The sequence below is a fragment of the Daucus carota genome, chromosome 3 (genome assembly GCF_001625215.2).
Source record: "Daucus carota subsp. sativus chromosome 3, DH1 v3.0, whole genome shotgun sequence".
Taxonomy (NCBI): domain Eukaryota; kingdom Viridiplantae; phylum Streptophyta; class Magnoliopsida; order Apiales; family Apiaceae; genus Daucus; species Daucus carota.
The window spans coordinates 42,419,205-42,434,236 of NC_030383.2; the positions used below are offsets into that span (position 1 = coordinate 42,419,205).

The window sequence follows — 15,032 nt, forward strand, 5'->3', positions numbered from 1 at the left end:
GTTTATTTACTCCTGCACCTTTCAGCCAGCTAGCTCATCGACCAGCAATAATTTAGTTATTCATAATTTTACCCCACACCTGTCGTACCACCTGCGGCGAAATCTATTTAAGAATGGGTCTTAACTCTTAAGCTAGCTAAAAGTTTTATACTTTTATTCAACGAAACTTTTAAGTAAGAGACACGACCGGTCAGACACGCTTTCCTGTTGAACGAGAATATACAGAGCAAGTCACGAACCCAACAAGCCCGGAACTTTCTACTATATATAGACCACCACTCTTACTACAAAACTCACTCACTCATCAATCTTTCTCGTCTGTCTTCCACATAAGAGCAGACAATTCATTCAGCCGAAATATTCAAATCAAAATCAATTCCAATAAGCACTGAAACTACATTAGTACTGTAATCTGCAATGGAAATATTTTCCTCAAGCCCGTTCAACCGAACCTCGAAAAGGTATAACCGCAAAAGACCAGTAGGATACAACGCAACATTCGACGGGCGACGTAAGAGCGTCAAGACAGTGACACTTGGAACTAGTCCGAAGAGGAGCTGGAGGATCAGAAGTGTAGCAAAATTGAAGTTCAAGTTAATCTTATCGTCGCCGATGAAGCTTTGGAGGAAACTAAAGAATGGAGACATGAATTTAAATAGTTCGAGTTCTGCTAGTGGTTTCGGAGAGAAGAGATTACCCGAGGCTCGTAAATCATCTAGGGTTAGTAGCACAAATACTGAGTTCGATAACAGACTCGTTTTCGAAATCTACAAGTCCTTGGCCACTTCTCATGAATTGGCCGCAAATTAGTTTGGTTGTGTATGGATAGCTTGTTCCTGTCAGTTACTGATCATGTGAATTATGAACCATTTTATCTTCTTATAGTATAAAATAAATAATACTGGATCATGTAAATCGTGAACCATTCTTTTTCTTCTATATATATGAATCATTCGGTCCTCGTTAATTTGGTACCGTAAGAGTTGAGATTCTATATTTTTTACAATGAATTAGTGAAATTTGAGCTACAAGGCCGAAAACCTGATATTTGCTCAGGGAAAACATTTGTTTCCTTTGACAGAGAGATGGATTTATTTGTTTATAATATACCTAAAAAACACAACTGAGACCCGTTATCTTTAAATCTTTGGTCAGCTTACTCTTCCACATTTGTGGAAATAGTACAAAATTTAATTAAAAAGTGTCAAAGAATATTAGGGAGGAGACCGAGCAGGGGGGATAGAATTAAAGGTGAACGGGTGCAAAGTTTGTTACTGGTGGATGGTTGACATTTGTAAGCATCGACTCAAAAGAACTAGTTACAGTTTTACTGTGTCCTTAAAAGTAAGAAAAAGTCTAGTTACATTTTTTTTTTCTATCATATATCCGATAATTCTCATTATGCATAAAATAATATTATCCTTTATGCGGTAATAAGAAGTGATGGAAATAAAATTATAGAACATGAGATAAATAAATTTATATCACTGAAAATAATATAAGGTATTCACACTGGTACGTTAATAAAAGACACATATCGATCAGAAAAACCTGAACTACAAATAAATATTGTAGTGAAGTAAATTTAGAGATCACAGTCAATTAAGATAAAGGGTACTTTAATAAAATATACATAGACAGTTAGTTAGACACTTATCAGAACAAGACCAATAATTTATCTGCAATAGAATCCTAAATAGACTTCTAACTCAAGAAATAAAAAAAATTAAAAAAATATTATGAAACTATAAGTCTTAACATACGTGTAAATAATGGATGTACAATGTGTTAGGGCGGAGTGATAATGAAAATGCAGAACTAATAATAGATCAGATTTTCTAGTGTGTGTTTATTGACACACTACAAACCACTTTTTAGCTAAATGGTGCATTTTTATGGCTCCAATCTCATTAATGATGATGGTCTCCCTGCCGGTAAAAAATCATTATTAATTAAAATCTCCAACTTAAATAAATAGTTCTCCCTCCGTCCTCCCATTTCTTATCAAATGGGTTGGGCACGGAGGTTAAGAAATATGTATAAAGTAGTGGAAAAGAGGAAGAAAAGTGGGTGAAGTGGTGGGACCCATTGATTTTTAATGTATAAAAAAAAAGATAGTGGAGTAAAAGTACTGTGAAAAGGAAAGAAAAATGGGGAAGTGGTGGGACCCATTAACTATTTTTGGTAAGTTTTGAAATGTAAAGAATTGGATGGGACACCCCAAAAAGGAAAGTGTAAAGAAATAGGAAGGATGGAGGGAATAGTTGTTAGTGTGTGCTCATGGACACACCAAAAAGACCTATAGATTGATGATATTTTCTATCTGCGCGTGGACATTTGCATGGCTCGAGAAATAGAATTTTATATTAAAATTCTTTTGATATAATTAACCATATTTATCCAAGGAATATGATAGAATGCTGTACCAAACAGCTCTGTTCTAAAAGTCGGTGATTAATCACGATTAGTCCTTGATTAATCTTTGTTCTGTAGCTCGCCGAACCGATTAAATCTCCGATTAATCACTGATTAATCCGATTAATTCCCGATCATTTTAATTAATCACCGATTAATCCTTGTTCCGTGACTTTATCGATTAAGTCCGATTCCCGCTTTTCGCAACACTGCCAAGCAGTGATTATACACTTCTAAAAAAATTAAAACAAATAACTTCCTTTGAAGCTCATTTTTCCGAAACCGTAATCCTAAAGCTGCACGTAAAAAATATGAGCCTCCACAGGTGCTCTTTGATTGAATTTCTAGAGGCCCAAGTGCAAAATATATGACATGTGCCAAAAGTAAAGTAAACGATCCTAATAGAAAAATAGTCAAACACTCTTTCTCGTGCGACCATGACTATACGAAACTGCCAAGCAAAAACCGAGCCAAGACTTGTATTATAAATACACACGATTTATTCTACAAAACTCACTCGCTCACTCAACAATCTCTTCATCTCTGCTGTGCACAAAACAAAACAAACAACTCTTCTGCGTCCAAAAAACTAATGGAAATATTTTCGTCAAGCTCGTTGAGTACTGGAAGCTCCAAAAGACATCACCGTAAGTCTAGCCCGACGGGATACAACGCAACATTCGAAGCACGTCGAAAGACCATGAAGACAGTAACACTAGGAGGAAGTCCCAAGCGAAGTTGGAGGATGAAAAGTGTGCCAAAATTCAAGTTCAAATTGATATTATCGTCGCCTATGAGGCTATGGAGGAAACTAAAGAACGGTTACATGAACTTGATGCTTAATATCGGAAGCTCAAGTTCTGCAAATGGTTTGGGAGAGAAAAGAGTACCCAAGGCTCGTAAATCATCTAGGGTTAGTAGCAGTAATACTGAGTTCGATAACAGACTCGTTTTCGAAATCTACAAGTCCTTGGTCACTTCTCATGAATTGGCCGCAAATTAGTTTGGTTGTGTATGAATAGCTTAATGTTTCAGCCAGTAATTACTGGATCATGTAATTATAAACCATTTTTTTAATATACATATATTTATCGGATCATTTATATTTAGACCCATTTATTTATTCTATAAAAATCATTCGGTACTGTAAGGGTTGAGCTCGCTCCCTCCTCCTCCTTCTTCTTCTTGTTTTTTTTTTCTTTACAATGAATCGGTGAATTTTTAACTATTCGATTAGCTAAAAAGCATGACTTAGACCCATTAGCTTCAAGTCTTTGTGGTCTGCTGACTCTTCCAATTGTGTGGACATATGAAACTTAATTAAAATTGTGAAAGAAAATTAGCGAGGAGACCAAGCAGAGGGAAGAGAAAGTAGAGAATATATATATTAAAAAATCGATGAAGAACCGCAAAGTTTGTGAATGCACTGAATGGACAATGATTGAAATTTGTTAGCATTGACCAATACCACAAAGGCTGGGTACTTCACTATACATCCGTGCGGTCAAAAGATAAGAACAAGTCCAGTACTCTCTTAATAGCTTTCATTAATCTAACAGTATCATACTTCAGTTATGTAGATTATATGTTTATACATATATTATCCATGTTTTTCTGTTTTAACAATGAAAATCCAAATGCATGCTTATACTCTTTCAGTACCTCAGAATTCTTCATTTGTTCTGTACCTTACTCTCATATATCAATTCTTTCCTTAAAAAAAAACTCATTTCTTTTCATATCTAATTAAACATCAGTTGATATTATTAATAAAACTCTTTTTTTTTTGTTATCCTCTTGTATAAATATTAAGATTTAGGCATAAGAATTATATATGTTTCTTAGTTTAAAACTGTAGACCTCAGTTTAGTGGCGAAAGTTTCAAATAATCCTGAGAACAAATGAGAAGGTGAAGGCAGCCATAGTAGTTTGACTTAATTTTAAAAAAAATATTTATAATTTTTTTTATTAAAATTCTTCATTTTCAATCAATGATCCGATTAATACTCCGTATGTCCTCTTCAATTGTATACATTAATTTTTGGCATGTTTTTTTAAGGTTCTTTAAGGGATGGTTTCATAATATTTTCAAAATTGTTTTTCCCTGAATAAAAATTTGATGTTTAAATTTTTTTAAAAAATAAAATTTAAAAAAATATACACAACTATATTTTATAGAAGTATCAAAATACATACCAAGAAGGAAGGTATACAACTGATAGAAAGTACTGATTTTACACTTTTAGCAAAACAAAGATAATTTGAAAATCAGTTTCCAGAAACTTGATCCTGAAAAGCTGCATGTAATAAATTCAGCCTCCACCGGTACCTTTAATTGAATTTCTAAGGCGCAAGTGCAAAATATATGACATGTGCGAAAGTAAATAATCCTAATAGTCATAGTCAAACACCCCTTCTGGTGCGACCATGACTATACGAAACTGCCAAGCAAACACCAAGCCAAGACCCGTATTATAAATACACATGATTCATTCTACAAAACTCACTCACTCACTCAACAATATCTCATCTCTGCAGCACAAAACAAAACAAACAGCTCTTCTTAAACGTCCCTAATCATCATAAAACTAATGGAAATATTTTCATCAAGCTCGTTGAGTGGAAGCTCCAAAAGATATCGCCGTAAGTCCAGCCCGACGGGATACAACGCAACATTCGAAGCACGTCGTAAGAGCATGAAGACAGTAACGCTAGGAGGTAGTCCCAAGCGGAGTTGGAGGATGAAAAGTGTGCCAAAATTGAAGTTTAAGTTAATATTATCGTCGCCTATGAGGCTATGGAGGAAACTAAAGAACCGGTACATGAACTTGATGCTTAATATCGGAAGCTCGAGTTCTGCAAATGGTTTCGGAGAGAAAAGAGTACCAAAGGCTCGTCAATCTTCTAGGGTTAGTAGCAGTAATACTGAGTTCGATAATAGGCTCGTTTTCGAAATTTACAAGTCCTTGGTCACTTCTCATGAACTGGCTACTAATTGAACTTATGTTTAGTACTCATTTTGCGGCTAGGAAATGGCAAAACGAGGTGGTTGTATATTCTATTTCCTACGATGAAATTTGAACAAATATTTTTTTCGATATTCGTTGTTGCTTGGTCTCTATATTGTGCATGTGAATATTTTTGTATGTATTTGATCTGGTGGAATAGGTCTTCAAGTCTGTGCAACAAGGCTGCATAAATCTTAGACTTAAAATATGCTGTAGGGCTTGCTTTTGTCGAAGTTTCGTATGGTTATTATCATGACTCGAATCATATGACATGTTTGATTTTTCTTCGTTCGATGGATTAAAGTACTATAATTTGACGTGATGTCAACAAAAAGGAAAGAATTGACGGGTTAGCAATGAATTAATAATATAACGAGGCGGCTTGCAATTAATATTACATCTGCTAGGAAAATAATTGTGGTGGATCCAAATTCAGGCTCTATGGAGTTAAAAATGGCTGCATCAATCACCACGAACACAGTCACCATTGTTGTTTTAGCCGAATAAAACCCATACGAAATTGAACAAATAAATTTCCGCTATTTCAAATTCATTTATTTATCCATACAAATCAAGACACTTGAATTATTAGATGGTAGGAAGTCCGACATCACGGTATATATATATTTATATATTTTTCTATATTGTGGATCAAGATACTGATATCTGACAGATAATATATACAAATCTCTGAAGTTTTTTTTTTTTTGAATAAACAAGTCTCTGAAGTTTTGAACTGTGGTTATGCGAATCAAACTTAAATTAATTGTTAATTTAATCCTTGTGTACCACACGGATATATTCTGCCAGCTAGCATAAGACAGATGATTAACAGCAATGGCTAATTGTACATATGCTTAAAAACACAGTTCCACGTACCTCAATGATAATATTAATATGCCCGAATCAAATATCTCCTACTATGTATTTATTAAAAATATATATACCGTCATATATTCTGATATATTAATTTTAAAACAAGCTAATATTGAATGTTATGTTAAGTTAAATGTAGCAGTTACCGCAACTCAAATTTTCCGAGAAGAACCCAGAGGGAGGCATATTGATCTTGATCTCATGCACTAGCATTCTAATTATATTCTTTAATTATATAAAATAAAATTTCATTCTTCTGGCATCATTTTTATTCTCATTAATCCCATTATCATTTACTCATTTCCATTTCTCGTACAGTATATGCATGCCTTTTAATTAGTCTGTGACTGATAATAAGAAGAATCAGAACATCTCCAACCCAAAAAGCCTTTAGCTATAATTTTTTATGTGACATCTAGGTGGCGTCTGGATGGTATTTATAGATATTAATTATCTAAAAATTATAGAACTCCATCCTTAGCAAGTGAGCCGTTATATATAATTTTACATAAACACAATTATATAATTCATTGGAGCACATACATGTATTTTTAGCAAAAAATTTATATAATTAGTTTAGCTAATCAATGTAACCAACCATTATACATATTTTTCTTGAGATGCTATTATTAAATACAACGTTATCATTTTATTTGTTATCAAACAAAATGCATCTTAAACAATATTCTGAGTTTAGCTAGCAGCCAATGAATAATCCCAAACCCCATCTCTTTCCGCTCCATTCCATACTCGACAGACTACATGCTACATAATGCATGCCAACAAATAATGAAAGCCACGAGCACTCAAGCGACTTGTCTTCAATAGAGGCGTCTTTATTGACCGCAGGTTTTATATGACGACTTACACATATTATATACTAATGGAATTAACACATGAACTTGCACGAAATATATTTAATACAATAAATTGTTCTACACTGCGCCTAGCCATCGAACCCTATAATTATATATAAAACCGAAGCTTATCATATTTTAACTCACTTATTAGTTATTTCTCTTCAACTTTCTCATCTTTCTCGCTCTTTCTGATACAAATAAAATGGAAATCTCATCGCGTTACATGAATGGCAGCCTGAAGTTCACCCCGAGAAGACTATTCCGATCGCGATACGTCCGGTTAAACGGGGGGCAGAGGAGAAAGATGAAGACGGCGAGGCTAGGAGGCGGGAGCCCCGTGCGTGCATGGAGGATCAGAGCTTCGGCTCGCAGAGTGAAGATTGTTTTATCATCACCGATGAAGCTGTTGAGGAAACTCAAGAATCTGTACTTGACCATGTTGCTTAAATTGGCAGGAGAGCATGGACAGAAGAGGATTACGAAGGCTCGTCACCTTCCGATTGCAAGATCCACGGCTGAGTTCAATAACAGGCTGCTTCTGGAAATCTACAAGTCCTTTGCGGTTTCTCGTGAAATGGCTACCAGTTAATTGATCACATAAGATTTTTATTTTGTGTTGAATTATTTGTCAAGTGTATATTTACTGGCTAGCTTGTTTAGTGACTTAGTGGTGAAATAATCATATTTCTTGGTGCTGTAAAGTTGTGCTAGATCTGCAAGAGAACCGTTTATGCTTTCTGATGTAAGTTGAGATATATGGAGTAGCTTTTTCTTGCCCGGATGTCTTTTAAGTTCTTTTAGTTTGATATGATACTGGTTAATCATATTGTTAAGACATCTTTTGGATTATGAAACACTTATGCAACGCCGTAACAATATGATTAGCAACTGATCTATTTTTTACGCAGAGAAATAAAAAGGCACTGCAGTACTAGTGTTTATAATTCGGTGATCATCAAAAAGTTGATGACATAGATGCGAATGCCTAATGGGCCGGATTTAGAAAGCACTCTTCAAGTAAATGAGCTAAATACTTGGTGTCGCTAGCCAGCTGAGCTCCTTGGTTCGTGGTGTGGTCACCGGAAGAAGGTATCTTGTACGTACACAATAATATTATGATAATTATTTTACATGGAATACAAAAAAAATATATATCTAGGTAATTAGAGCATATATGTTCGAGCCCAAGTCTTCTAACAAATATTTGTTTCTGCAATAAGACAAATGTACAAATATTATTAAGAGCTCTTTTGTTGACAGATCTTTAAAATAATAAAATCAAATGTCATTATTAAAATATCATACATAATTTTAGTCATAAATTGCAACTTGTGACTGAGAAATCTTGCAAAAATCATGACTAATTTAAAATCAAAAATCGAAGCACAAGATCACATTTATTAAAACCGAAAACAATTAATGATAAATATGTACAAGACTAGTCGAAACCGCAAGGAGAAAATGATATTGGAAGAATATGAAAAGGCAAAAATGGCTCATGCCCCAAAACTGTGAAAAAGATGATCTTTTGTTTAAATAACCCATTAAAATATCAAAATCAGGAATAGTATTAGAATTATGTTTTGATATTTAAATTTAAATTTATTTTAATAATTGATTAATATTGACCAATTTTTATAATTAAATTAGATTAGAATCAGATTTAGATAATAACAATTATTTAAGGAAGACAGGTTGTTTTAATTATATCCTTATTTATATAACGTCCACGACTTGTGAATAAGCTTTCCAAATAATTATAATAATATATATAATTAATTTCACAATATATTTCTCTTCTCTATTATATTTATACACACATAAAAATAAATCTAAAACGAGAATCCATGAGATCCGGATCGAAAGACTATTCAAAAATTACATTTAGAGACAATCGTAAATAAATAACTACAGAATTAACCCCTCTAATTAAACAGTTCTAATCAACCACATATTATCTCATTACTCCATACCTGTACCACGGCTACGAGATTTACAAGAATAGAAACATAATCATCAAAACAGTTCTAATCAACCACATAATCATCAAAAGTAGTGTATTTTGTGAATTTGTTAATGTTTGTCGCTCTGTTTCTTTTTACTTAATATTTTAGCTGTTCACAGTCCCACAAGAAGCATGTGCTTTTGTTTTATATGAAAATATTATCTCCTCCGTGATCTTTTCGAATAAATTTTATTATTAGTTTTATCATATAAAAGCTAAACTACAGACAATTTAATTATTGTATGAACATACAAAATGAAGGTTAGTATCAGTAATTAGCATTACATTATAATATCACGACAAAATACGATATGAATAAAATAAGACGTAAAAAATCATTCGAGATTGCTTTCAGATACCTAACCTTCTGTCTAAATATTTGGTTCAGCTAATTCGTTGTCCCATTTGATGATGCATGCATCAACACTATACTGGCACAGATACTAAGATTGATCTAGTGACACGGCGCTTCTCCGTAGAATAATTGTCATTTTTAACCCAAAGGAAACCGCCAAGCTTCTCCGTAGAATAATTGTCATTTTTAACTTGGAAACCGCTTTTCATATTAAGGGACATGCAATTTCAGGTAACGAGAGTCATGTTCGTATTAGCAACTGATCAATCTAAGTCAAACTAAAATTATTTAAAATTGAATAAAATTGAAAATTGAAATTTTGAAAAATGAAATTATAATTTCGGTTCATTTCGGGTTAATCTCTTAATTTTCGAGCCACTTTCAGATTTTGTCTCAATAAATCAGATTGCGGGTTGGGTCGGATTCGGATCGGGTTTCGAGTCGTGTCTGATATTAACCTTCGCATAGATATTTAACGATCAATTTTAGTCATAATTCGAGATTAGTCGAAATTAAAATATCTTCGTTAATTCTTAAAACAAGTTGGGACTGCAACATCAGATGATACACAAGATGCTAATTTTTTCCGTTTATCAGTAAAGTGTTTTTCACTACATGTTTTGGTTGGTTTTTAACTTATAAACATGGTGACTGCACCATAGTGGATTACTGGATTTACTTTTAAAGCATTCGGCAGATATGTTCAGAATGGCAGCAAGCACTCCTAAACGTGCAACCCTCAAACTCTGAAATTACCGAATGCAAAATCACACAAAAACACACATAAGTATAAAGTGGTGGAATCCAATATATTCCTTGCAAATCTTTTTCACACATAAAGCTATGCTGTTCGCCACATAGAGTTAGCGTTTGTTGACTAGCAGATACTCCCCAGATTATTAGATTATATTCCGTTAAGATATCTTACAACCAATTCTAGTCTCGATTTGTTGGAAGCCGAATTAAATATGTTACACGTTTTTTACTCCCGCTCTTCCTTTGCGAATTATGTTTTGCATCAAGTGCTATAAATAGTGCCTCTACCACAGTACTCATTCCGGTAGTCATCACTTCTTCTCTCGTATATTTTATTTTGTAACAATGGAATATCTTTTATCAAACCCTTTGAACGGAACTATGAAGAGGTTCCAGAGAACGAGAAAGGGCCACAAGAGAATCAATTGGTCGGGGCCAAACCGGAACAACATGGACACTGTCCGGTTAGGAGGCAGCCCTCGACGAGCTTGGAGGATCAGGGTTGTCCCGAAAATGAGGTTCAAGAGGGTGTTATCATCGCCTTCGAGACTATGGAAGAAGCTGAAGACAGGGTATGTGAATATGATGCTGAATTTGGCGAAAAACCAGAGTGCAAATGTATTCGGGGGTAAGAGGATTCCAATGGGTCGTCAATTTCCAACTGGTTCTTACACTTCTGCTGAGTTTGATAAAAGACTAGTTCTGGAGATTTACAAATCACTTGTGGCTTCTCGTGAATGCACTTAGTTATTGTGATTTTCATTTGTTTCATCTTTTTACCATTCATTTATTTTTTTTATTTCAGATTGTGAATTTCATTTTCTTATGACGGGGAACGTGTAAATTAAATGTGAAGCATTACTTAACACTTTTTCAATGGTTGTTTATTTTCTTTAACATTTTCAATGTAAATTGGTGGGAAGACGTTTAAATTTTGATTATATTTTGCCGATTCTGAAACCTTAGGGTAATTAACAATATATTCTGGCCTTAAGAATTCAGATATGTATTGTGACCGCAATTTGTGTGTTGACAATCAAGAAAAAAAGCTGCAAAACACAAACTATATAACAAATGGGCCTAGATATAATACCACAAAACTCATTCAATCCTTTGGGCTTGGTTAGCAAGGATGATCATGTTGTCATTTGTCTTGTATACTCAGTGGTGAAAAAGCGGAGAATCGAATTCAGTGTTAAAGTGATCATTTTTCTTAAAATCTCAAAATAGTAAAAAATTGAATTTAAAAATTAAGTGATTAATTCTTCCAAAATCTCATTGTGTTGGAAATAGGGCTTATCAAGATCATTATATCTAATATTCTCCTATTCAGGGATCTAACTTTACATTCATATCACTACACCAATTTTGGCCATTTACGACGGATTTTTTCCGCTTATTCCGTCGTAATTAGTGTCATTTATGACGGAAAGTTTCCGTCGCTTTTGCTGGCGTCTGAAGTTTTAAAAATGGTCGGTAATTCAAACTGCGTCGCAAGTTATCACTTCCGTCATAAGTTCAGCCATGTGGACCCTACTGCTCAATTTTATTAGATCACAATATATGACGGAACAAATCCGTCGTATTTACATCGTGGGCCCTACCTATTTATGACGGAAAAATCGTCGTAAATTCAGCCACGTGGACCCCACAACTCAATTCATCAACTACAGCATATGACGAAAAAACCGTCGTATTTTAAGTGTGGGCCCACTGCTTATCGACAATATATGACGAAATATTACGTCGTTAGTTCAGCCACAGGACTGTAATCTTCGACGAAAATATTCCGTCGTATGTTTATCATGTGGACCCCAATGCCCATATTATTAACCATAAAATGTGACAGATTTTTCTGTCGTAAATAACCGCAGTTTTAATATAAAATATTTTGTTTTTCCAGTTCCCGGCCATTATTCTGGCATACAAAATTATATACAAATAAACCTGTCAATATCATACAACCAAAACTCCATCCAAAATCAATTGCAGCAAAAAATATATATTAGATAAAATACTAAAGTTTTTATATCAAAAAGGTCAATCATTGGCGCCAAAAGTATCTTAAGGCCATCCATTGGTACCAATCATTCTGCCATAAACTTAGTACTACATAATTAAGCAAAAGTCTGCCATAAACTTAGTACTACATAGTTAAGCAAAAGTTTTGTTTGACTTTTTTCCAAGGTTCAACCAACTATATACTGGAAATTAACCCTTGATCACCGGGCCACCTTTAGACCTTACATTAGGTGGTGGCCGAGTTTCACCATCTTCAGATTCTGTGCTCCAATCCTCGTCAAAGTCCCCGTCTTTGTCATTGTTGCCATCATCTTCAGCGGGGGCCTTTCCCTGTACATTGAAGAAAAGACAATCATAAATCATAAGCGGCATATTTTTAAAGTTGTAATGTTAATTATTATTGTTGCTTCTAAAGGATCATATATAGTAATTATGAAATCAAATTTTAAATGGTGGCATAAATAAAATTACGGATGTGAGCATTATGAATCCGGTAAAAAGGTTTCAATCACTTATAGCTAAACTACACATCACACTGATGTGTGTTTATTGATTTTTAAAGAACCTCAGAATTATACCCAAAGAGCCTAATAGCCTATATTAATAACATTGACAGAGAGAATATTAGTTAATTGAGTTGACCATAAATGGATGATCCAGAGTTGCATATTTAAAAATTAAGCATTGCAATAAGTAGCTTTCAAGCATTAGTCATGACTCGGTACAGGAAAAGACTAAAAAAATTCCCAACTGCCCACACAAATTTACAACAGGGTTACAACCTGCAAGGGGAATATGCACTACCTCGTAAAACATTATATCTCGGAGATCACATTTAGGTACAGTATATGTAAATTATTCATATGTATTTAACGTATCTTTTTTCCAATCAAGTATTATGACGGCAAGTCTGGTCCCTCCAGCATAGCTCGGAGATCACACTTAAATCTATTAAATTTGAACAATTCATAAAGGCTCCTTGCCATCTAATAGGGACTGTTTTCACTAACAGTTTCATCGTTTTGAAGATTAAGCAATACTCTGTAAAAAAGACCAACTCTCAAGCCTGAGTATGCATGTGTACATACTCGGGATTAGATTTGGTTCCCAGCAATTGATTCATTAGGAACAAGAGTTAATCAAATCAGGACATTCCTCTCCATCTAATAGGTGTGTTCGTTTTATTTTATATTATATTATTTTATTTTATACACTACGCCATAAGTGCTCATATGCAACGCGTATTCCTAGTGTTGCATGGAAAGTATTGCAATAGACCCTTGGTTTTCTATCTTCTGCAACAGAACTCAAACAGCGTTGCATTATAGGAGTTTGTAGTGTTGCATTATAGCAGTAGACATTGCTGGACCCATTTTGCTGACGTGGCAGTGGGTCCCACGTGCTAGTGTGGCAGTGGGTCCCACTGCTGGACTCATTTTTGCTGACGTGGCAGTGGGTCCCACGTGTTGACGTGGCAGTGGTCCCCACTGCTGGACCCATTTTGGTGACGTGGCAGTGGGTCCCACGTGCTGACGTGGCAGTGGTCCCCACTGCTGGACCCATTTTGGTGACGTGGCAGTGGGCCCCACCTCTGGACCCATTCAGGTGACGTGGCGGTGGACCCCACGTCTGGACCCATTCAGGTGACGTGGCAATGGGCCCTAGAGGCTGACGTGGCAGTGGGGCCCACCTCTGGACCCATTTTTGTGACGTGGCAGTGGGTCCTACTGACCCATTTTGATATAAAAATCTTTGAAAATTTTTTAAGGCCAAGGGAATTGAACCCCTGACCTCTCATGTATCAAAACATGTTACACACCACTCCACCAACCTTTCATTTATGTTGTGTGTTGCATAACTAAACTATAATAGTCATTTGTGGTCAAAGTGGATAGTCCAATTAACTCACGTTGTCCCGAACACGAATTCTATTTTTTTAAAATTTGTTTTCGACGATCCAACCGTACGGATGTTAATATCTATCAAATTTAGTAATATGAAATTTTTTTCAAAACTTTTCATATTTAGAAGGTGTGAGTTTATAATAGTCAAAGCAGTCCAAGAAGGTAGTCAATTAAGCAGTGTTGTCCCGAATACAAATTCTATTTTTTTAAAATTCATTCTAGACGATCCAACCGTACGGATGTTAATATCTATCAAATTTAGTAATAAGAATTTTTTTTCAAAAATTTCCATATTTAGAAGGTGTGAGTTTATAATAGTCAAAGCGGTCCAAGAATGTAGTCTAATTAAGCAGTGTTGTCCTGAATACGAATTCTATTTTTTTTAAATTCATTTTCGACGATCCAACCGTACGGATGTTAATATCTATCAAATTTAGCAATAAGAAATTTTTTTCAAAAATTTTCATATTTAAAAAATGTGAGTTTATAATAGTCAAAGCGGTCCTAGAAGGTAGTCAATTAAGCAGTGTTGTCCCGAATACAAATTCTATTTTTTTAAAATTCATTCTTGACGATCCAACCGTACGGATGTTAATATCTACCAAATTTAGTAATAAGAATTTTTTTTCAAAAATTTCCATATTTAGAAGCTGTGAGTTTATAATAGTCAAAGCGGTCCAAGAAGGTAGTCTAATTATAAAAATTAAATATATCATTAAGTAATGTATATTGATATCTTTGTTCTAATACTTTTTTCCCTTAAAAATTTAATATTAATTATACTATAATATTTAAGTTATTATTATAATATATATAAGTAAATATTTCACA

The 15,032-nt window shown here is 34.4% G+C and overlaps 2 protein-coding genes across 2 annotated transcripts; both read left to right on the forward strand.

Annotated features, from left to right (window-relative positions):
* The first annotated feature begins 5,006 nt into the window (after positions 1-5,006).
* LOC108212497 (uncharacterized) lies at positions 5,007-5,414 on the forward strand. The gene has a single exon (XM_017384220.1). It carries the CDS (start codon positions 5,007-5,009, stop codon positions 5,412-5,414), a length of 408 nt encoding a protein of 135 aa, XP_017239709.1.
* A 5,206-nt stretch (positions 5,415-10,620) lies between these two features.
* Positions 10,621-11,022, forward strand: LOC108212498 (uncharacterized). The gene has a single exon (XM_017384221.1). The coding sequence runs from the start codon at positions 10,621-10,623 to the stop codon at positions 11,020-11,022; it is 402 nt and encodes a 133-aa protein (XP_017239710.1).
* The last annotated feature ends 4,010 nt before the right edge of the window (positions 11,023-15,032 follow it).

Excerpts from the sequence above, each read along its gene's own strand:
- LOC108212498 (XM_017384221.1), top strand. The coding sequence starts at position 10,621 with ATGGAATATCTTTTATCAAACCCTTTGAACGGAACTATGAAGAGGTTC.
- LOC108212497 (XM_017384220.1), top strand. The coding sequence starts at position 5,007 with ATGGAAATATTTTCATCAAGCTCGTTGAGTGGAAGCTCCAAAAGATAT.